This window comes from Strongylocentrotus purpuratus, unplaced genomic scaffold (assembly GCF_000002235.5).
Source record: "Strongylocentrotus purpuratus isolate Spur 01 unplaced genomic scaffold, Spur_5.0 spur5_scaffold_15, whole genome shotgun sequence".
In the NCBI taxonomy this organism is placed as follows: domain Eukaryota; kingdom Metazoa; phylum Echinodermata; class Echinoidea; order Camarodonta; family Strongylocentrotidae; genus Strongylocentrotus; species Strongylocentrotus purpuratus.
In genome coordinates, this window is record NW_022145600.1 from 36,636,349 (window position 1) to 36,660,564 (window position 24,216).

The window sequence follows — 24,216 nt, forward strand, 5'->3', positions numbered from 1 at the left end:
CATGTGGGGGAATGGATGGAAAACGCAGTACGTTACATAAGGCCTGATGGTCATAAAACTGAAGGCTAATTCTGGTGATTGACAGCACTTCTTATTGGGCAAACATCTGAATGGTGTTGAATTCCCCATGAGAGCTAACTACTGAGTGTCTTTAAGGTCCTACCGTTTCCTGGTATGAGTGTCTCTTCATCCTCCTCCTCCTGCCCATCAGGATTCTGCAGGAAGGTCCCTGGAGCCCAGCCATGCTGATCATGAACAGTCACAAACCACCAACCTACACAAAATACAATGGAAACACAGAGATGGGAAATGAGATTCAGAAAGGAAGCCATCTCCAAAGAGGAGTAGGTATTTCATAAATAGATCATCTGGATCCTGTATATTTCTTCCCAATAGACAGAAAATCTTGTTCCTCAATCCTCTTCCAATAAGAGAGAAAATTTAGATAATTAATTCAGTATCCTAAGAAGAAAAAAATTTCTGTACCCTGTAGCACTTTTTTTCTCTCTCTGTATAATTATATCATTTAACGAATGCCTGTAACAAATACATAATGCATCGTTTCCTGATTCCCATGTTTAGTCTTTACCGGTATTTGAAATAAACTATTTGATTTGAGTCACATCATTCACAAGAAAGGGTATATATTTAATAAAATTATTTGTAATGAAAAAGTAACAAACATACCGGTACATGAATGCATTATTTACTGTTTTCTAATTAATTCTCAATCTTACATCTTTTGATTGAAACATGAATATTTATCACACTAGAAAGAGTGATAGATAAATGAATGAATCCTCATCAAGTTGGGTTTTAGGTTAGGGTCAGATTTCGGTCCCGGGTCGAAGTTAGAAATCCACCATTTGTCGCTAGAGCATGTATCATACAATAAATTACCATTATCATTCTTCTCAAAGACTTCTACCAGATCTCCTGCTGTCAATTCCACTTCATTCTTCTGTTGTTTCTTGTAGTCTGCTACCACTATATACTGCTCTGCTTGAATGGGCTCGGAGATGTTTCCAATGTCGGCTGAATGGAAAGGAAATGGTAATATTTCAATCAATTTCGATGCAGTCCTTATTTTGTGTAATGTCACATTCTTTTTTGCAGTTTACTTGTAATTCAATGTTTTTAACATGTTTCTTTATTATTTCTCACTTTTCCTTCCTTATCCTTTCTTCTTTCTCTTGTGCTTAGAAACATTGTATGAAGCGCATTATAAATGTAATGTATTATCATTTATTATTAATATATCACAATCATCATGGTCATCATCATCATCATAACAGCATTACCATAACAATAACAACATTGCGCAACAACTAAAACAACCACAAGCACCACCACCACCACCACCACCACCACCACCACCACCACCACAAAAATGGCCTCCTATTCAGTGTTCATATCTGTGATGTCTTGCTGTGATGCTCATGGCATTTCAACACAATTATAGTTATTACAGACAAAGCACAGCTTCTAAAGTTACAAGTAAATAAAGATATACAGTGAAACTTGATTTAGCGACCACCTGTTTAGAAAGACTACTGTCTAATAAAAATGATATGTTCCACCTTGACAATCGTTTTTCATAGAAACAAGTACTAAATGTACCTGTACATAAAGACCACCTGCTCTACTCATAGCGATCACTTTTTTTTCAACCATGGGTGGTCTTTATAAACAGGTTTCACTGTATAAGCAAATAAGGCATACGCATGTGCACCTACATGAAGGTGGAGAGTGGCAAATGCAATTTAATGCCTTGCCATAGGATGTTGGTGCTGAGCTGGGATTTGAACCCATAACCTTATGACTGAAAGTGAAGTTGACAAACCACTGTGATTATACCATGACGCCTCTCCACTAACAATATCAACCCAAAGTATAAATATCTAGTCTTCTAAAAAGCTACAAAGAGAGACCCTGATAAATCTTTATTGCAATAGACTACTTCCAAAGTTTATAAAAATAAATCCTATATTAATGTACTTAACATACAGGTAGAGTAAAAAACAACATTCATATCACAAAGGAAAATTATATTTAAAGGTATAGGCCAGTTCTGGTCATGCGATTGCATTGTGAAAGAAACGTTGTGGAATCGATCACAAAAGTTTGATCATCTAGCATATAAGTATTGGTGTGTACTGCAAGGTTCTGGAATCATCAAAATGATAAGAAATTTGGCCCAGTCATGGTAAAGTTACAAGCACTGTACACAGAAAGATGTATATGGGACTATCCTATACCTATCCAGTCCAGATATAGATATAATAATTTACCAAATATATGAATTAGTAGGCGGTCTCCCGGCAAAATATGTATCATCACGATCACATATTAGTCAAAACATATTCTTTCACATGATTGGTAATAAGAGCTTCCATTTCATTTTTTAAGAGGGGGGCGTTTCCAAAACTGGTCTTTACCTTTAAATCAGGAAAATTCAAAAAAATTGAAATATCTTACCTCTTCCTCTTGTTGACTCTCCTCCACCACTAGATTTAAAAAAAGTATAAACGAGAGATTCAAAGTTTTATTTACATTGTTTTTACATTACTGGTATCTGGGGTATTTTCTAGTTAAATGAATTAAATGACCTACTGTATAAAGTTCAACAATTCAGTGATCCATAACCAATTGTTAATGGCACACGACAGGTATATGTACAAGAGGAGTTTTACTGTCAAACCCAAATGTAAATTGTTCACAGTAATTCTAAATTGAATAGGAATACTATATATATACTACCCTGGAATAGCAGGGAATTTTATCAATACGGTATATTGAATTATCCATTACCCTGACTGTATTATTCATGAATGTCATTGTTTTGTGAATACTAAAGCCCTTAAAATTAGCATATCATGTAAGAACTTCCTCAAAGCCTCTTCCTTCAGTACATTCAACTTAACTTGTCTATTTCCTGTATCATATATAAATACATGTTGCATTTCATTTTTCATCTTGAAAATACTTCTTTTTTGCAATGAAGTGCATATTGAGAGAGATGGTTACCTTGCGCTGTAAATGTTCATTTCTAAATAACCATTCAAAGACATTAAAAATATGCTCTTTGTCTTCATATTTATGTCAAACCTTTTGAACATCCAAAGTAAACAGGATTTCTACAATCTTTTAAATTATTACCAAAATTACAAATGCTTGTCTTAATATTTCTTTTAATATGAAACAATCATTTGAATGATGTGTACTTGTATAGGTATAAGTCACTCTGCCAAGGACGGGCTAACATCCTCTAGCATAGGTGTAAAGAAATTCATTGTGGGGGTGTAGACAAATAATTGTTTTAATAATAATTCTAATTTAATAAGGTATGACACTAGGCAAATAATTGTTTTCATAATAACAATAATTTAATAAGGTATGACACTTGTGTTTAAAAGGAAGGAGACATAATCCCTGTCTCCCCCTTAAATCTGCAAGTACCTTAATGCATACCAGCCAACATTTGAAAATAAGAATTAAGAATTTTTAGCACGGTATGTCTTCGAAAATAAGAAATCGCACTTGCAGCGGCAGTGTAACTGGCAATACGCGGTAAATCTGTACCAAAAAGCGAATAAAAATTCGCTTCGCGATCATGCAGCCATTCAATGCACACAATACATGACCTCTCAAATCGCAGCACATTATAAAACAAGCTTAACTTGGCTTTAGCACAAAATAAATAAATAATTTTTTTTTTTTTTTTTAAATTACAAAAAATTATTTAAAACAAAAAAATTGAAATGTTGAAAATTCAGAATATTCCTGATTTTCAGGTCCTAGGAATCCCCAAAAACGGATTATTCCGAAGTGTTGGCAGGTATGTTAATGTTCCTCAGTTTTCTTGATATTAATCATCATAATGATTTGTAAACTCACTCTGGCGAGGGCGGGCTTACATCCTCAGGCGTAGGTGTGAAGAAATTGATGACTTCCTTACTGTCGGATATCTTTCCCGGTAGCTTTACCAACGCCTGAATAACAAACAAACAAATATTAGCAATATGTAAACATTCAAAACAAATAAAGGGACATGAGACATCCAGACATCAGGATGTACTTAATAATAATAATCAAAACTTAGAACTATTGACATTCTAAGTATTCATGGTGAACTGTGCATGAACCTCAAATATACAAATAAAGGGGTATAAATTAAACCACCAACTAAAACTAAAAGATCACAATTTAGTAACTACACAGTAAATAAAGGGCAATGGGATCTTTTGATTTTTAATATTCCGAATTCATTCACAAACAAATGAATGCCCACTAGTACTAATGAAATATGTATTTGTTTTTGTACAATTTCAGTCTATCAGTTTTTCTCAGCCTCTTCACTTTGTATTTCTTCCCCTTCCTATTAACCACCAGTCTCTCTATTATCTATCTTTCTATCCCCATCCCCCTCTTTTCCTCTTTCTCTCTCTCTCTCTCCCCTGTCTCTCTCTTTTTCTATCTCTCTCTCTCTCTCTCTCTCTCTCTCTCCCTCTCTCTCTCTCTCTCTCTCTCCCATCTCTCTCTCTCTCTCTCTCTACCCCCCTCAACACAAAGTCAGTTCAATCTCTCTCACACGTTTAACAGCACTGGCTCAACCAGGAAGTTTAATTTGAATGAATGCAAGGTAACGTGTAGAGAGGGCATAATTATATCCAGTCTGATTACATAACACATTGTGATTCATCAAAGACAAGACTGTTTCTTCAGGGTACATTCAGAGGATGAATATTCAGTCTACATCTACATGTACGTATGGTTTCCTGCAGTGTGCACAAAGTGCATGAACATAGGTACAGGAAACTACTCGAAACATTCATGTTAAAGAATTAGCACAATATTGCTCTCTAAACAGACTACCTGACAATTCTCATGTGGCTAATTTCCTAAAAGACATTTAAGCAAAGTGATTCTCCATACAGCGATTTAATATGGGGAAAATGCTTCACTAAAATGTGGCTTGCTTGTTTTGTGGTTGTTGTTGTTTTCTTATTTTTTGTGTGTTTGTGTTGTTTGATTTCTTTTTTTCCTTAGATTTGTAAAACCAGTTTATTTTGTTGTTTTTGTAGAATTGATGCCTGTTTTGGGAAAGTTTTTGCCTTACCTTAGTTACCATGGATCACAAAAATGAACATAATATTGTACTTTTAACAAACTTGATGGTAGAAAAGGGATTTATACCAAAAAAAACTTACTGTGCAGTATTCATCTATTGGGGAGAGTCTCTTCAGAGCAACTTCCCGTATATGACTTCTTCCAAACAGCTTCTTGCCTATAAAATGATCATATCAATCAACTAAATACAATCAGAAATATCAAATTAAGACATAAAGAAGCATAAAGAATATAACCTTACAACAAAATGTTAAAGATCAACAAGGTAAACTCTAACAGAATCTTCCCAAAGTTATTGTTTGAAGGAGGAAACATGTTCAAATTAGTTTACAGGTAATGAATATTGATATTAGAGCATGGGCATATTATCGCATTAAGTTAGTAACTTTAATGGTTGAATAAATTGGCTTAAGAAATATATGTACTTCAACAAAAACTTATGTCGACTAGTTTCTGTCTCAATAAAAGAAAATGAATTAAAAGGATAGAAACCGATCGTAGTTCTTAATGAGCAGGGGTAAGATGTGCACTTAGACTAATAGTTTCTGGTCAAGAAGATAGAAACTAATTGTAATTCTGAACAAGAAAGAGTAAGATGAGTGCTTGAATAAAACAGAATACAGTCTTCAAGAGTGCCTGGTTCCAATAATGGATATACATAATTGACGTTAATAAGTGGCATAAAAACAAAGATTACAATGATGAAAGGAACAATATATTAACTTGATGTAAATATCATTCCTATCACTTTTGCACATTCATTTTCAAAATGATTTGTACATATTTATGGAGATCAATTCAGAGCATGCAAAGTAAAAATGAGAATGAAAATGAGAATGAAAACAAAAAGATCCAGTAGAAAATGGAGTATACAAAATTCTCTCATTAATCAGCACTTTGGGTTCCCATGTGGTCCGGTTTCTATGGTAACCTCTCATCCTGTCAGAAATAAACATCAAGAGGGTATGAAAGTCATCTTATGACCTTTCAATCATAGATTCTCATCTATATAGGGTAAGTCAGCAGTGACAATGAAAAAAAGAACTTTTCCTCTTTATCTGCACCGGCATGTTTGCTTTTCCCATCATTATACAAGAATATGCATCCTATATATCCAGTAAAATCCACATGTGGTATTTACTTACAATTGTCTCTGCAGATTTAAGATACATGTACATGTTCTCTCTGATTCAGCTGATCAGATTATGTTTTAACTCTTACGCCAGGTTAAGTTAACCATGTGAAACAGGCCAATGTGTAGCAAGGGGAAAACAAATTTGCAGATGAGTACCCATTCACATTATAAGCATTTATAATGTCAAGTTGAACCCAATCAATGTCATTGTAAATAATGTACATTGTACATATTTGCTACAGAAAAGCAATATATACAAACATCCCTTCACCTTTGCATATCCAAAAAAAATTAAACCAGAAAAATTGGAAAATTGGGAAATTGCCTTGTTTTCATGTGTTGGTTACATTTACATCATAATGGACAATAACTAACTATAATTGGTTGATTTATCCTTGATTTCCAACCTACTGTATATGTAGATTAAAGTCCATAAACTGGCCACTCTCAGGTCATACAGTATGAATTGGGTAGGTAGATCTTTCGCTGACAGAGTGCCAAGATAGTGATATGCGCCAGATCGGCTCGTTCACGTTTGAAATTTCCTCTCTTCTAAGAAACTTAGTGGACCTTGAGCTTAGTCATGATGTATCAGCATTTCATCCTTAATTTTGTCACTTTAACATGTACTATACCTCTGGTCATGAAATATATTTATACAAGCATGTATGCGACACAGTACCAAGAAACCTTCAAAATTTCATTAAACAATTTCAAAATTTCAGGAATATGTAACTGCATGAATTTCCAAGATAAAACATTTATCATGTACAGTCTTTTTCAGGAGATGAAGTCTTGGCCAAGCGAATTATTTAATAAACTAATCAAATTTGATTGAGAATCATACTTTCTGAAAATTGTGCACATCTTTTTGCAATAAGTTGGGATATGTGCGATAGATACAGTAGCTCAATTTTACCTTTCTTTCCTTGTTCCCCAGCTCTGACAGTACTTGATAATTATAAATTTGACATAAATTAATTTTCAGTTTTCATTATGTTTGCTGTAAGACCATAATAAGGTATTACATGTACACAGTGATTGATAAAAAAAAATACATATTCCCTCACTTTGCAACATGACGCAATGCATTAATTTGAGCAACAGGAAAATCTTCAGTAGTGAATTAGGGACCATGAAGCCATTGTAACCATACTACATGTCCACAACACACAGGGCTGTCAACTTTGGGAAACTGCTTGAAGGGAGATTATTTTTGGAGAAGAATTTCGCAACGACTCAGCCAGTTTTTGAGGAAAATTTTGCAACCACTCAGCCAGCCACTGAATATTAAAGCGGAAGGGGAGGGGGGGGGGGGGGGTAAGAGCACATATTTGTTTTTTCATAAACTGGGAGATTCTACATCGTTGGCGGGAGAGCGGGAGGAAGGCATGGTGGCGGGAGTCTCTTGCTACGAGCTTTTGATGGGGCGGCGGGAGAATGAGCGTGGTGGTGTGAGACTCCCTCCAAATGCGGGAGGGTTGACAGCCCTGAATAAACATGCAGTATTATGCAAACACAATGACAATGCAATTGAATTCATTTCAGAAAGGCTAGAAATTAGACAGACAAAAAATTCATACATCTTAAGGCCCCCCAAACCACAAGATTAATATGATACACGTTTAACGATGAGCTTGAGTTCTGGTAATGATAGAAACTGAATTCTCACAGAATCCAACAAAACTTACACTGAATACTTAAGATTAATAATAAATAAATTGTGCCTAAAGATTTTGGTAGAAAATGTATAGGGGCTTAGTAATGAGCATAGAAAGATAAGGAAATCAAGGTAGGCCCGACACCATGTGTTTAACAGAGTTTTTATTGAAGATGATTTATCGCAAGGTTTTGTGAGGTTGTTTTTATTTTACAGGTTCAAACAATCCAGAATGAATTATAGCCATGTCCTCTCGACATACGATTCCCATACAAGAGTTTAAGATTAGCTTTAAGCTGCAGCAGGTACGAGTGTACATGTATAACACTTGTTCCTGTGACAATTGCTTGACACCATTTTCCTTCAGTAACCGATTTCTACTTTATAACCCTGGACCAAGCACAATTCCTAACCCTAACCCTAAATCTAGCCTAAACCAAGTTGAATCTCTAACATCCGAAACCCTAACCCTAACCCTAACCCTAGCCTCAAGCAACTATCGCAGGAACAAATGTCGGGGGAACCACTTTTATGATACAGTGAGCTGTAGCAGGCATACTTATGTACAAGATAGCTAGTATTTATTCAGGCACACATTACCTAGAGACCATCGGGGTGAACCTGATATAAAATATATATCAATCATATTTAATAATAACAGCATTCTTCATCCATATTTTCATATAAAGGAATAAAAAATACATGATCTAGAGTTTTACAGGGAGTTTTACAATGAACAACTTAAGCCATTTATTCACTTCTGAATTCTCTCATTCACATAGCTTTAACATACGGCCCATCTGGTTTCCACATGCAACATTTGGGTACCGTAATTAACGGTGTATAAACAGCACTTTTTTGCCGCCGATAATTTTTTAATGTCGGGGGTGCGTCTTATACACGGTACACACAAAAAAAAACCAAAAAAAAAAAATTCAAGTTTTGATTTATGCCCCTCCACCTGGCGCTTTGCCTGGCAATGTCTTCTAGCTCAGTAATCGGTGTGTTGACTCACCTCTCAAAAACTAGAACAACACCCAAATTTGTCTGTCATCTTGGTTTGAAAGTTATCTTTCTGATAGATCTCAATATGTAGATTATAATAATAATTCCTCCAATTTTTCTTCTGTTACACGGCGTACCACAAGGTTTTATCCTAGGACCTCTACTGTTTTTTAATTTACATTAATGATCTTACACATTCAGCTGCACCTCGCAGTTAAATGAAAGGCCTTCCCACGTGGGTTTTTTTTAACACGGACCTGGCTTGTGCCGACAGATGAGTGTTAACATACACATACACATACACGAGGGCGGTTTATACACCGTTAATTACGGTAATATGATTTTGGTCTTTTGTACTGTATAACTCAAAAGGTGTTTGTTTCGTTTCTAGACAGTGTACGCTTAAAAAATGACAAATGATGTCATGATTTATGATGTATTTTGATCCAATAATACCTGTTATCAGACATTCAATAATGGAAATTTATACATGTCTGTGAAAACAACGGTATACATTTCTTTGGACACACCCAAAAAAAAAGATGATGAAGGAAAATAGGTAGGAAAAAAATAAATCTGTATAAGTATGACAATTGACATTCCTCCACACCTCTACATGTATACATGGGAAAGGGAGATTACTTTCAAACATCAGCTAGGTGATGTACATGGGTACCTGGCAGGAATTGGTTCCTTGAAATGTTAGAGCGCCATAATGGCTGCCATGCTAAAGCCGGGGTAACAATTGCGGAGCGCCAGGAGTACCAAGTATAATGACAGATATGAGCGCTAAACAAGCACCCGATATTGTCACGAAACATACATCCCCTTTTTCTTTTATTTGTTCCTCTCTTTTGTAAGGAAACATACTTTATAATTGGATTTTAAGAAACTCATACCGTACTCTCAAATGGGAAAAAACCCTACTCTGTTGACACTAGAAATATAAATTAGGTACAGACAGAACAAGATAATCAAACAAAGACACATGTACAAGACACATCAATTATACGAAAAGCACACTACTGTAGATATATATTACGGTTGTTTAAAGTCCGACAAGATAAATTTCCAACATGAAATGATAAAACAGACTAATAATGAACATGGAAACACAATTGGAAATTGAATTAATTTCAATGGCTGTAGCAATTAAAGGTAAAGACCAGTATTGGAAACGCCCCAATTTCAAAAAAATGAAATGGAAGCTCTCATTAACAATCATGTGAAAGAATATGTTTTGACTAATACATGATGATAAAAAATTTGCCGGGAAACCGCCTACTAATTCATATATTTGGTAAATTTGTTTCTCTCATGGTCTGTGAGAGATATAGGGTAGTCCCATATACATCTTTCTGTGTATAGTGCTTGTAACTTTACGAAGAATGGGCCAAATTTCTTATCATTTTGATGATTCCAGAACCTTGCAGATGCTAGATGCTAGATGATCAACCTTTTCTGATCGATTCCACAATGTTTCTTTCACAATGCAATCGCATGACCATAACTGGTCTTTACCTTTAACTAGCAATTTAGAGCTTTTTATTCAAATAAACTTGCATTTTTGTATGTCCGGAAATTTTAAGTAGTGTATTTAAACTGGTTATCAATCAAGAAATTCCATGTCTGCTTCTATGCTGACTATTTTATCATTTCCTACAATAAGTAGCATACAACAACATGCTTTACACAGAACTGGATGCCAGTTAGAATTGATCAGAGAGCCTAAAACCACCTAGAATGAGCTATTCTGTACACAAAAAAAGCCTGAACTATGTATTGAAAATAACTTGCCAGGGCCTGAATTCAGGCTATTGCCTGAAAAATGGCATCCCTAATAATGTTGCTAATTTTTTTTTCTTTATTCCCTCAACATTCCCCCGTTTTGAGTAAGAAAATTGGGAAAAAAATTGGGAAAAACAAGAATTACTCATTATTCCTAAGTTTCATTTGAGGTGTTCACACTTGTACAAGCATTGCTTTTTAGTGGACCCCTCTGTTTCCAACATGTATTTCTTAAATTTGTTTTAAATGCTTATAATTGATTTGTAATGTTTTGTTGGAAACATGAATAAATTTGAATTTGAATTGAGAAATTATGGAAAAATCAGGATTTTTTTTTTTTTTTTAATGGAAAACCGATTTAAATCAGGTAATTATCAGGCCTGACATGTACCGGTACAGTTCATGTATAGTGTACTTAACAAAAACACTTGTGTGTTAGTATACAAATATTGACTGCAAATACTATGCAAATAGAACTATGCAAATTTTTCACTACATTGTCCAATAGTCAGTAACTAGTGCATTTCATGCCTGCCTGCAGTTTTGACTGAATCAGAAGTCACACATCTTGATAATGCAGTAATAAAAGAATATATGTATATGTATTATCTCCCCCCCCCCCCCCCTTTGTTTTTTTTTTGGGGGGGGGGGTTAAAGAAGAAGAAGAAATTATGTGGGTGTTTATACATAAATTTGAATTCAAAACAAATTTGTTATAGTATTCTGCAATATAAATGGTCATAAAATGAATGACTTGCCTAAATCAAACAACAACAAAAACAACAACAAGATAAGTTGTATTGAATGGGATGAAAGCTTACCTGGGAGGAAGGGTATGCATCTTGAAGATGGGTTGTTTGCACCAGCTTCCTCTGGAAACTTAGACAAAAGTTTGTTCTGAGAAGAAATCAAAATGAAACAAAGATTCTAGGTTTCAATTACTGTTTTCCTCAAATAGTTTGGTAATGAAAGTTCTGCAAACCACTTTTAGGTTTAACTTCCTATACGTGTGTAAAAGTATTACTGTTAGTACAGTATGTACAATGAATAATTCAATCTTTGGTATTTCCAAAGAGACAAACAGTTCCTTCCTTTCTCAGTGTTTTCATCCTGTTGCTTGAAAGCTTAAACACTGAAGAGAAATACCTCCTAACATAACCCAAAATTTTCTCTCTTCTTCGAAATGGCCACTCAGAAATAGATCATTTTAGCGTTTTTTTCTTCATGTTTTTTTCTTTAAAAAAAAAGAAATTATAAAAAATTTATTTAATAAAAGGAGGCGGCCCCCAAAAAGGATTTTTTTTTTTAAAGACCTAATTTTTTTAATTTTAATTCTTTTTTTACTCTTTCTCTCCAGATTGAACTCTTACAATAGATTTAAAACCACATAAATCAGGCCAAATTAAAAAAAAAAACATGTTTAGCATTCTTCCTCCAAAATGGCCTCTCGGCACATTTTCCAGGATCTCCGGCCGGCTGGGCTATTTTTCAAGATGGCCGCCAGCTTTTTTATGTTTTATTATATTTTTTATTTTTGTTAAAGGCGTCCTCAAAAAAGGAAGCATGCAGGGACGTTAAACATAATTTGTTTTAATTTTGCCTTATGAGGTTTACTGTGTGTTTCAAACAAACAGGATTCTCCTCTCATTTCAATAGTCAGTACTATAATTTTAAAGATTTATTTCCAATACACGCTAACCCACAGATACATGTAAATACAGATTGAACTGATTTAGGGTGTTATTTCTTATTTCTGAACCTTCCACTTTTCACGGGAAGGGGAATCCCTCTTCTGCCCTTTCTCTACCCCTAGGAGTGGCAGCAATAAGTCCCAACATGCATGAATTTCCTCTAGCGAGAAGGCAATTAATGATGTAGTCTTTAGAAAATATATTAAGTAAACTGTAACCAGTTAGATAATTGATTGTTTTACCCTCGTTGGTATAATAACCAGAGTTGGAATATCAACAAAATTAGTTTTCACTCTGCTATGAATATAATCACAAACCCCTAGGTTAGCATAAAAGTGTGATAACATATTTTTCCTTTGAGCAGTAGATGAGTAACAACGCAACTTCAAAAAGTCCCAGTAAAAATATTGCACATTAGCTTTAACTCTGTGCTAAAGAACATGAGTTATGTTTGTTGTGTTTATTGAGATGAGTTTTAGTTTCTGAAAATATTGTTGCAGAATCCTCTCATCTCTATTGTCATCACAGGTAATTTCAAGTTTTCAAATTGAAACTTGAAAGTGATAAAAACAATTAATAAGCAAAGCATGGGTGCATATCTAGACTGGTCTCACTTCCCAATATATTTATATAATGTATGAGAAACACATCAGTACAAGGACAACACAAATCAATTTTAGTTACCTTTTAAAGACATTAATGTATGTGTCGTAAATACACAATGATATACACAAGATCTTCATTTATGAATACTCTGGAGAAAAACACCATGATCCTTTTCTTTCCCCTTTTTACATCTTATTTCTATAAAATAAATGCTGCTAAGACTATGAAGTTATGGGGTGGTATTCTGATAGTGGATGCTAAGTTAAGCCTGGCTTAACTTACATGTAGTACACACTTTTATGGAGCACCTGTTGCCAACTCATTTACATTGTACAGATTATTTTAATCCTGCAATGAAAAGTGTCCAAAAAATTAATTTTGCAATGAAATGGGAAGAAAAAGATAATATGAGTATGAACTAAATTTCAATTAAGTCTTTGATAGATTATCTTTGTCATGAATATTGAAGGAGGAAGATGAAGCCTAGCATTCCATAGTGTGAGCTAAAATTGTTGTTTAATCTGGACTTAGTCCCAGCTTAACTTATGAGAATACCACCCATGAACTTCAAATCAAATTGAATTCCAAAAGCTTGTTGTACTAAGCTTTTGGAATTCTATTTTGGACTGCATAATAATTTGCTTATTTACATACTTCATATTTATTTCAATCTACCAGTAAATATTATGCGTACAGTGTATCTCACTATCAATACTAAAGAAGTAATATGAAATTTGGAAGCTTGTATAATAGCTTTGGAAATTTGTTCAAGTAGCAATTGAATTGACTTCTAGCTAGCAATTGGTTGCCTATGTCAGTAAGCATGTGTCATACAATCAAAATTTGAGGGCCTTACAAACACTGATTTGAGAGCAAAATGCAGGAAATTTGACTTACCTGAAAGTCAAAGAAAGTGCTGTACCTCCTGTAGACCACATTAACAGACCCATCTGACCAAGTCACATGAATGATGTAGACCTGTAATAAGCAGAAACAATAAGTAAATGTACAATCTAAAATTCAGACAAATGTATCCCTTTCATTTTCACTGTTTTGGTGTGCAGTGTAGCTTCATTTTCCACTATTTATTCTCACTCTTCTAAATCTTAATTTATTACCTACGAATGTTCAACAATTTTGACAAGAAACTCTATTCAAACGAATGACAAGCCTACTAGTTTAGTAGTACTGACTCAAGTACATGTATTCCTATGAAATATTAATCAATGCAAGTCATTTGAAATATAAAGTAGAATAACTGTAGATTCATTCATACTAGAATACAAGGTCCCTTTCTATGGTGTCTCTAAAAGGGTTTTCTGCCTTGAAAAGCCATGCACCAGTTCTGTGGCTTGTGTAGGTTTGAAGGATTCTCACTGAAAGGTTTCTCTCCCTAGTAGACTGCTGATCAATGAATAACTCTACTTACATAATGTTTTGTTGGTTCTCTCCTTTTCTCAATGTCTGTCACGTTGGCGTTCACCACAGTTCTCTTGCCCATTTTCTACTACTTTTTTTTCCTTTCCTGTTTGGAAGAAACAAATATGTAAATGTAACAACAAAGGAAAATGTTGCTACACAAAAATCATTCTTCTTCATTTTTTAAACCAAATTTAAAAAGACATGCTCTGCTTTGTCCATTAACTATAATTGAAACAATATTAAACTGCAATGAATTGGGTTTATAAAAATCAACATGACATGTACACGTACAGTGTAGCTCAAGGCTGATATTGTCTGTTTCATAATTTTAACAAATATAAGATGTATTAAGCATGAGGATTAAGTAACTAATCAATCAAAAATAATTTGGGTAATGTCAATAATATATCAACAAAATCTGTCTGATTTATAGCTCCAGATAATTTATATTAAAGCGAGACGCAGTGTCAGTGGAACGCATCCCTGAACAAAATTGTTCAGTCTGTGTCAATATGTTTTCAAGAGTATTTTAATACAATTGATTTCATTGAGCCACCTGCTTCACATAAAGTTATAAACACTTTCATGAACACTATAGCTGTGAAGCTGTCACATAAAAAGAAGAAAGACGGACTTTTCATCGGCTTTGCTGGGCCATGCTGAAGCAGTACAACTTTTTTGTGAATTTTAAGTTTGGGGTCTAGTAATAGTCTAAATCATTATCATTCACTGAAATTAATAACATAATTAATATTTAAAAAAATAACATGATATCTACAGGCAGTCTATCTATTACCACTCTTTAATGACTTTTGGCACTCTTGCCACTCCCTACAGGTACATTGTACATCACATCTCTACAGTCCCAAGTCTATCTGCCTTTACACGAGGCCCACTTTTTTTCCTTTCTTCTGACATGATTACATATTACATTAGAGCATGATTACGAAACATTTGAATCACATTGCAATCAAGTAGAGCTAAAGCAATAAGAGGTAAAAATCAATCTACACCTGACTGCATGCCTGGTTTAATAATCAAGCATGCAAGTCAAGCAGACTCCAAACAAAAGCTCTAAAGTTATTTCATTAGGTGATCTGTCGCATAGCGTAGCAGAGCACCTATTGATTTCGTCAAAATCTATCTTTTTTGTCCCTTTCTTTCTATATGGACTTTAGTCACTTCATATCTCATGAATGACATGGTTAATGACAAAGCAATTTCCATGCCATATATATGCATGATTATTGATCTTAACGAAGAGATTTTTTTTCTTACTGTTGTAAACTATTGGAAAATATTATTGATAGTAACCTCATGAGCCACCTTAGCGAACTCGATATTCTGGCAGAAAATCAACACGCATTTAGGAGACACAGATCATGTGAATCTCAACTTATTTTGACGATAAACGACCTGGCTAAGAACCTAGATGAAAAAGCCACCACAGATTTGATAACACTTGACTTTTCTAAAGCCTTTGATGTCATCCCCCACCAGAAGTTACTTCACAAGCTAGATTATTATGGAATCCGTTCAGATAACTTAAGATGGGTGACAAATTTCCTTACAAAACGACTTCAACGCGTATGTGTAAACGGAAAACATTCCGACTGGAAGCCAGTTCTAAGTGGAACCCCGCAAGGCACTGTGCTCGGTCCCCACTTGTTCTTGCTCTTCATAAATGACATTCACGACAAAGTCAAAAGCACCACCAAGCTATTTGCAGACGATTGCATGCTGTACCGTCCAGTGAAATCAGTGAACGACGTGGACATCCTGCAAAAAGACCTTGATGCAATGGTGGAGTGGTCTCAGAAATGGGGCATGAAATTCAACCCCAAAAAGTGTGAATCAATGCGTGTCACCAGGAAGAAGAAACCGGGTAAATCTTCATACAACCTCCTTGGTGTCACCCTGGAAGAATGTAAGCAGACAAAGTACCTTGGTGTTGTGATCCAGAACGACCTCCGATGGAATGGCCAAACTCACCTCGCAACAACAAAAGCTATTGGGGTTTTGAGTTTTCTGAGACGCAACTTTCATCACTGCTCAACTTCCATTAAGGAGAAACTCTATCTCACCCTCATTAGGCCACACTTAGATTATGCAGTTGCTGCTTGGGACCCATACACAGCTAAGAACATTTCTTCTATCGAACGAGTCCAGAGGCAGGCAGCCCGTTTTGTCACAAGCACTTATCAGAGAGAAGCAAGCGTCACCCACCTTCTAAATTCTCTTAAGTGGAACTCCCTCCAAGACAGACGCGAAGCTCACCGTCTAAGCTGTTTCCACAAAATGTTACATGGCCAGCTGGACATAGATCCCCGAACCCACATTAAACCTAAACCAGATCGTAGCAGACGCGGGCACTCAAGTCAGTTTGAAATACCATTAGCCAGATTGGATGTATACAAGAACTCATTTTTTCCTCGCACAACCGGAGCGTGGAATAATCTCAATCCGACCTTAGTATCCCTGACTGACTCAGCAAAGTTTAAAGTAGCACTCCTTCCGAAATAAGTCCACTCTCTGCCACCACGACCTCCAGTTTAAATTCCACCAGGAATCTTTTGGAGGAACAACAACCAAGTACCAAGTATGCACCATTTTGTTAATTTCTATTAGGCCAACTAAAAAAACAAAACATGTTTAACTTCCTGTTTTTTCAAAAAAATAGGAAGGAGGAGGCCCTTTTCTTTTTTCTTTCAAAATGGCCGCCTAAAATAGCCGCTCGGTACATTTTCCCTGACATTTGGGCTATTTTTCAAGATGGCCACCGACTTAAAAAAAAAAAAAAAAATTTAAATCAGAAATGGATCCATTTTAGCAGTGTTTTTCATGTTCTTTTTTTAAAATTAAAAAAGAAAATTTCAAAAAAATTCAAAATTAAAAAAATTTCAAAAAAAAAAATTTCAAAAAAAAAATAGGAGGCGGCCCCCCCAAAGGAAGCAGGTGGGGACGCTTAACATGTATATTTTTTTTAATGGCCTTATTGACCATATTTCTGTCATAAATTGTAATTTCTGAATGATATTTGATATATGCATAAACTTGACATCAAGGGTTAAACTTTTAATCCGCCTACAAAATAGTGCACGCATCATGGAGGACGCGTACGCGTGCGTCAATTTGTTTAAATTGATCAAAATGCTTATATACATGTATTTGACCAATTTACTACATGTTTCAGACCTTTTTGAACATTTAAATTTGCGCACGCGTTTTCACATGTGCCGTCCGTACTGAATATATTTATTCAATTTTTTCACTTTTATTGTGTTGCTGATACTATTCTTAGCAATTTGAAATCTGGGTCATAAATCTAAACATGCTGTCTAGCCTTTTGGTCTCATGATCAGATTCGATGAATGCCTCTCGGTCCTTACTATTCTCCATCGACATTTTATCTCTCTTACAATTCTCATCTGCACATTTTCTCCTCACAATTCTCGACCGTGAACATCACTATTCTTGCTGCTCTGTACGATCCGACATATTTGTATAATAAATATTCAGAACTTTAACTTTATGAACGACGTGTTATTTTGTTGTTTGTTCGCCTACTTGGCTACTCCTGTCATTAATTTAAATGGTAAACAGAGTTTTACCGAACAATAGTCAGCACAACCGTTTCTACTGTTTCAATCCTTGATTACTAAATGAGCTTGTATATACTGTAGGCATGCATGTTATGAGTGGAGGGTGGAATTTTTTTTGAAGACCAAATCTCCCACTTAGTTTTTACATCTGTTTAAAATTTTTTTTTTAAATACTCCAAAAAAGATAAGAAAATTGACACGAAACAGGCAACAAACTACCTACCGACTTTTAAATCACGACCATTAATTGGACATTTGATGAATATTTACTTCCTTTTGGGTATGTTTTAGTAGGGTCCCCTACTAAAAGACCGAATTTTTCTGTCTCTTTCGTTCATTAGCCTCCGATTTGGGTAGGGTCGGCTCTCTCTTTAGACTGAGAGCCGACCCTAGGCCCTACCCAAATCAGAGGCTAACGAACGAAAGAGACAGAAACATTCGGTCTAGATCTAGCTATCTCCAAGCCGGAGTTAGATCTACAGGTCAAATTTTGGCTAGACTTCTGAACTAGCGCCGACTTTTGAGTGCTTGGTAAATGTTAGACCGAATTTTCCGTCTCTTTCGTTCGTTAGCCTCTTATTGGGGTAGGGTCGGCTCTCTCTTTAGAGACGGAAACCGTCTATACACATTCCCTTGATAACTCCACGGCCATTTCAGGTCGTGGCGTTATGCCCCCAAAATCCCCCAAAATGTCATTTTACCTCATGCATTGATTATTTAAAATTAGGAGAAGGTTATACTACATCGGTTCCACTTACCAACTTGACTGAAATAATCCGTTTAATGGTCCCTTTTAAGGAAATTATGGGTCAAAATCGACATCCATGTTGAAAATCTTGCAAGCCGTGTTAAACTCTCGCTGCGCATGGAGTCATCTAAATCAATCTCATCCCTTCTAGTCTACGCCGAAGGCAAAACGATTATGAAGGAAAAACTGTGATAACGCCATTACGAACGTGTAGATGGCGCACAGTTTTTCCTTCATAATCGTTTTGCCTTCGGCGTAGACTAGAAGGGATGAGATTGATTTAGATGACTCCGTGCGCAGCGAGAGTTTAACACGGCTTGCAAGATTTTCAACATGGATGTCGATTTTGACCCATAATTTCCTTAAAAGGGACCATTAAACGGATTATTTCAGTCAAGTTGGTAAGTGGAACCGATGTAGTATAACCTTCTCCTAATTTTAAATAATCAATGCATGAGGTAAAATGACATTTTGGGGGATTTTGGGGGATTTTGGGGGATTTTGGGGGCATAACACCACGACCTGAAATGGCCGTGGAGTTATCAAGGGAATGTGTATAGACGGTTTCCATCTCTAAAGAGAGAGCCGACCCTACCCCAATAAGAGGCTAACGAACGAAAGAGACGGAAAATTCGGTCTAGGTAAATGTGTGTCACTATGTGCAGGTAAATACAGTCGGCTCGATAGTACGTCTGCACGAATGCTATGCCTATGCCTATGCCACTGCACTGCCCACCAACCTTGCCCAGCCGCGCTCAGCTCAGCAGCCTACTAGACCATACTACCAGTGACTACCGGTACCTCGAATGCGATAAACTCGCTGATCTCCGAAAAGCGGAGGGACAACAACAGAGAGAGCTCGCGCCGCGAACCCGACACTTCAACTAGCAGTACCACGAACTCTCAATCTCAGTCACCGCAAGTTTCTTCTATAAGTTAGGCTATAACTTAGTAGATTTACTTACCGCTTTCTCTATCAACTTGTAATCCTCCTGTATGAGACGTGTACTGTTCAATTCACAAGAAAACCAGGAAGTCGTCATACATTTGACAATTTGCTAGATTTTATTCAATGCTTTCGCCTCAAAACTAGACTCTGGAGCATCAGAAGTTGAAACTCACTGTGAATAATCTAGAAAGACGTACGGGACAAAAAATTAGCACCTTCGAGCTCTTCCTGGGTCACGAACTTTTACGAGGCTGATTTTAGTCTCTTACAACGCGTTTTTAAGCGCACACTTTCCCCTTTGCTTAGATACCTGTGGTATGACTTATTTAGAAAAAAATATTAAAACCACCTTGGAGAATGAATTGCCTTGGTAAAGGCTAATCATGCTGGTAATTGTGTAATTGTTATTATTGTTAATATTGTGATAGTTGTATTTTCACCTGTATTCACCTGTCTTTTCGGGCTCCTTAGTAGACAATGTCTTGTCAATCAATCATGTCAATTATGAATATTTGTGCTAATTTTCCTGCATCATAATCATAATTCATATAGTCTGTCGATCTGTACATCAAGCATCGCAAGATTGATGCAGATTACCTTTCCTTTTTTGTGTGAGTAATAAACTGAGTTAGTCTCTTAATAATAGTGTGAGTGCATGATTTGATTTGATTGATTTGAGTTAGAAAATTGAGTTGAGTTGGATTGGTGATTTGAATTGATTAGATTTATTGCCAGGCCATATACATTTTGTAAGTGGTAAGAAGTTGTAAATGGTAGTACTAGTACCAGTAGCTACTACATTTGGGTATTGGCCTCCCTCAAGTGTATAGGTAATTATAAATTGTGTGGTGGTGTAAGTTTATAGACTGCACGGTTTTACTCTTTATAAAGAGTAAAACTGCAACTATGAGTTCTGTGTAATGTTGGTTACACAGAAGTTCATATTGCTTAGGCTTTCTTCAAATCATCAGGTCATCGCATCTGTTGGGTGGTCATGTTTAATTCACAACTTTTTGTGATTTTACAAAGTTTCAGAAATTCAGGTAAATTCGACCAGATCCTTTGTAGATGAGACTTGAGAAGAGGTTTAATAAAAAGACATTACCTCTAACAAAAGGGGTATCATATGTTTTCACAAAAGGCCAGGTATAACTCGACCATCAAGCCTGACTCGACCTGATGACCTGATAATTTGAAGTAAGCCTTATACTATATAGAGAGTATTTAACTTGGCTCCTGGCTCAGCACATGATGTTCTTAACGATTCAAATCTGTCATAATTTCAAAAACTTTTTCTTTCTTTCTTTCTCAAAACTCTGTTTCAAATCTTTACAGAGTCTGGCCTCTGAAATGAATAACAGAGAGAAGTATTGTTTGCAGTCTGTGCAAGACCTGATTTTACGAGATGTACATGCTTGTGATGTGCAGGATTACCTCTTTGAGACGAGTGTACTCACCTTGGATGATCTGACTTCATTAGAAGAGGAGAAGAATCCAAAGGTACCAGAAAATGTTCCATAAAACATGTTACCTTTTTAAATATAGGTCAACCTCGCTATTCATAAGGACCGCTATTTATAAGGACCATTATTCATAGGGACTGCTATACATAATAAGTGACTAAATGAATCTTTTATAAATGACGGTCCTTATAGATAGCAAGCAGACCCCTTAAATACTCCCCATGTTGACCAAAGATGGGATCAATAGCATTCTGTTTTATTTGGGAAAGTCTTCCACTAATCCTACACCTGGTTTCACTGAATTCCTCTCTCTCACATTTCCTCAAAGGAGAGCATCAAAACTCAAAAAGGTGTTCAAAATTAAAACTCCTCCGAGCAGACTTTACTATCTACAATAGAGCATCAAAACTCAAAAAGGTGTTCAAAATTAAAACTCCTCCGAGCAGACTTTACTATCTACAATAGATGTTGCTTAATTGGTTGATCATGAAATGATGTAACTCGAGTTATATTCTGTAAGCTGTCATCTAAAGCTAGGATATTTGGCTGCTTTGGGAGAAGGTGCATTTGTAGGGGAAACACTGATATTACCCTCTGTGTGGTTGGACTATAGAAGGGCAACCTCTGCCCCTCTATCTTTTTGTCCTTTGGAGACCATGACAAAGCATACCATACTCAATAAATGGGAAACAAACTAATCATTGTACCTCTTTAAATCAAGTGATCTAGGACCTTTACATCCCTGTGTTCAAAATTTAATCTCGAGTATCATGCTCCTATAATTATTCTCATTGCAGAGACAGATCAGGATGGTGCTGCAGTGGGTGAATGAAAGGCCAGCTACATTTCAGCATTTTTCAGATGCACTGCGGGACAGACATCCTTACATCATACAAGAAATGGAAAAAGCAAGAGCATCAGCTTCTTCTGGTAACTATCTATCCTTAATCTATCTCTATTTTACATTATGTTACTGTTTAACATAGTAAAGGTAAACTTGAGTTCTGGTAAAAAAAAAGAAAATGAATTCTCACAGAATCAAAGAAAACTTACACTGAATGTTCAAGATTACAAATAAATGTCATTTGCCAAACAATTTTGGTAGAAAATGTATACTGGCTGAGTAATGGGCATAGAAAGATAAGGAAATCAAGGTAAGTATAGGCCCAACACCATTTGTGAAGACTCATATACATCTTTCTGTGTACAGTGCTTGTTACTTTACCAAGATTGGGCCAAATTTATTGTGATTTTGATGACTCCAGAACCTTGCAGTACACACAAATACTTACATGCTACATGATCAACTTTTTCTGATCCATTCCATGCCTTTTCTTTCACAATGCAATCGCATGACCAGAACTCAACTTTGTTTTTAAGGTACTTTGTGGCAGATCCAGGGGGGGGGGGGGGGGGGGGGGGGGGGGGGTAGGGTATGCCCATTCAATGTATCAAAAACAGCCAACACCAACCAAAACAAATTGGGGATCACCTGGGAGGGTGTGTGACCAAGTTTTTCACTGTACTCCACCCCTTTCTTATTCATGAGTTTTCTCATCTTACCTAATAATACATACATATGTACACTGTATTAGTCGTGTTCCTTATCTTCCTTTTTTTCATAACAGACTGCAGTTCTGCTAACCAGCAGCCAGTTACTCCTACCAAGCACTACGTGATTGAGGGCGATGGGAACTTTGTTGTCGCTGATTCAGAAAATACAAGAGTCCACATGAAACGCAGAGATGTTCCTGCTGGACCAGGGCCTAGTTGATGTCTGGAAGATTTTGCATTACGTACACCAACTCAACATCTCACTAGGAAACCTGATGGAGAAATTACTTTTCTAACCTTTGGATCAAAACTTTGGAACTGGCTACATACTATTGTGAAGACTGCTTTTTATCTGTTGACCAGTTTTAAAAATGTCTGCAGTCCCATTTATTTTGATGGAGGACATTGGATCGCATTGGCTCAACTAGTCTTTTTGAAGTGATATCTTATTGTATACAACAAAAGTGGCCCAAACATGTGGAGTAATGTGTGCAATGCTTTGTTACACCACTTTGGAGATAAATAATAATAATAAAAACGGTGCTTAGTAAGAAGTCTCGAAGTGCTAGATACAGGGTGTGTCCTTGCTGTGTGTGGGCATGTAAAGGCCATTTGTACAAAACTGTAAAACCCACCAAGATGAATACCTGATACAAGTACATGTTTATGAAATGTATTTAACCATTATTCATTTGTGCATTGCGAGTAAATTCTATGATACACGGGTGGGAGTATTCTTTCCAAAAGGGCAAACATAAAGTATTCATGAAGCATCTCCATCACTTTGGCAGTGATTATTCTAGAATGCACAAAGTGGGAATTTGTTCATGTTTAAAAGATTTGTGGATATTTGGGGTCATTTGTTTAAAACATTCCAAACTAGCCTATTAGAACAAACAATAGGCCTATCTACACTTCTGTCCAATCATCAACAAATTAATGTAAATGGTCCTAATGAGATATGTACTGACTGTAAACCCCAATTAATATTGAATACATTAATGTAATTACATGTAAAATGATCAATATAGCATTCAATTTCATGATACTCGTTTTATCTCGGGGGGTTTCCTGGAAATAATGCAACTTAAAATCAACCTTATCAGTGTTGTTTTACATAATGTGAATTACCGGTAAACGAAATAGAACAAACATGCTAACATTGCCTCTTTTTGTATGATTAATTTTTCGAATTCTATCACATTGATTGAGAAAGGTAGTTGCTCATTTCCTCTACTTTTAAAGACCATTATGAAATGAACTACCATTTTAGACCTAGGTATAACCCATGCACAAGCATAGCTTCCACCAGAAGCCCCTTCTTATTTCACTTAGTTCAGTCTTTTACTTCAATGCATTCAAACAGATTGATATGAGGTACTCACTTTCTGGGAGTGTCTTGTCTAATTGACTCTGTTAGTAAAATAAACGTTATTTGTATCATTTTCTGTGTGAAATCATTG

The 24,216-nt window shown here is 35.9% G+C and overlaps 2 protein-coding genes across 4 annotated transcripts in view; one reads left to right on the top strand and one right to left on the bottom strand.

The window, feature by feature from the left end:
* Positions 1–19,940, bottom strand: part of LOC577780 (SH3 and PX domain-containing protein 2A) — a 32,527-nt gene extending 12,587 nt beyond the window's left edge. For 2 of the 3 annotated variants that reach the window (XM_011684867.2, XM_030986353.1), the window contains exons 1-9: positions 19,753–19,940; positions 14,445–14,540; positions 13,913–13,993; positions 11,540–11,615; positions 5,211–5,287; positions 3,898–3,992; positions 2,479–2,507; positions 901–1,035; positions 164–274 (exon numbers count right to left, since the gene is read on the bottom strand). In XM_011684867.2, the coding sequence (XP_011683169.2) occupies positions 164–274; positions 901–1,035; positions 2,479–2,507; positions 3,898–3,992; positions 5,211–5,287; positions 11,540–11,615; positions 13,913–13,993; positions 14,445–14,516 (676 nt within the window). In that variant the 5' untranslated portion in view covers positions 14,517–14,540; positions 19,753–19,940. The remainder of the gene's footprint in view (positions 1–163; positions 275–900; positions 1,036–2,478; positions 2,508–3,897; positions 3,993–5,210; positions 5,288–11,539; positions 11,616–13,912; positions 13,994–14,444; positions 14,541–19,752) is intronic. The other variant, XM_030986354.1, reaches the window with a different exon arrangement.
* Positions 19,148–23,304, top strand: LOC592696. The gene is made up of 4 exons (XM_030986355.1): positions 19,148–19,188; positions 21,072–21,236; positions 21,997–22,129; positions 22,828–23,304. Exons 2-4 carry the CDS (start codon positions 21,087–21,089, stop codon positions 22,971–22,973), a joined length of 429 nt encoding a protein of 142 aa, XP_030842215.1. The 5' UTR covers positions 19,148–19,188; positions 21,072–21,086; the 3' UTR covers positions 22,974–23,304.
* The last annotated feature ends 912 nt before the right edge of the window (positions 23,305–24,216 follow it).

Bases quoted from the DNA above. Each gene is read 5' to 3' on its own strand.
- LOC592696 (XM_030986355.1), top strand. From the start codon at position 21,087: ATGAATAACAGAGAGAAGTATTGTTTGCAGTCTGTGCAAGACCTGATT. The intron at 21,237-21,996 runs GTACCAGAAAAT...TTCTCATTGCAG, and splicing joins AAGAGGAGAAGAATCCAAAG to AGACAGATCAGGATGGTGCT. The intron at 22,130-22,827 runs GTAACTATCTAT...TTTTCATAACAG, and splicing joins AAGAGCATCAGCTTCTTCTG to ACTGCAGTTCTGCTAACCAG.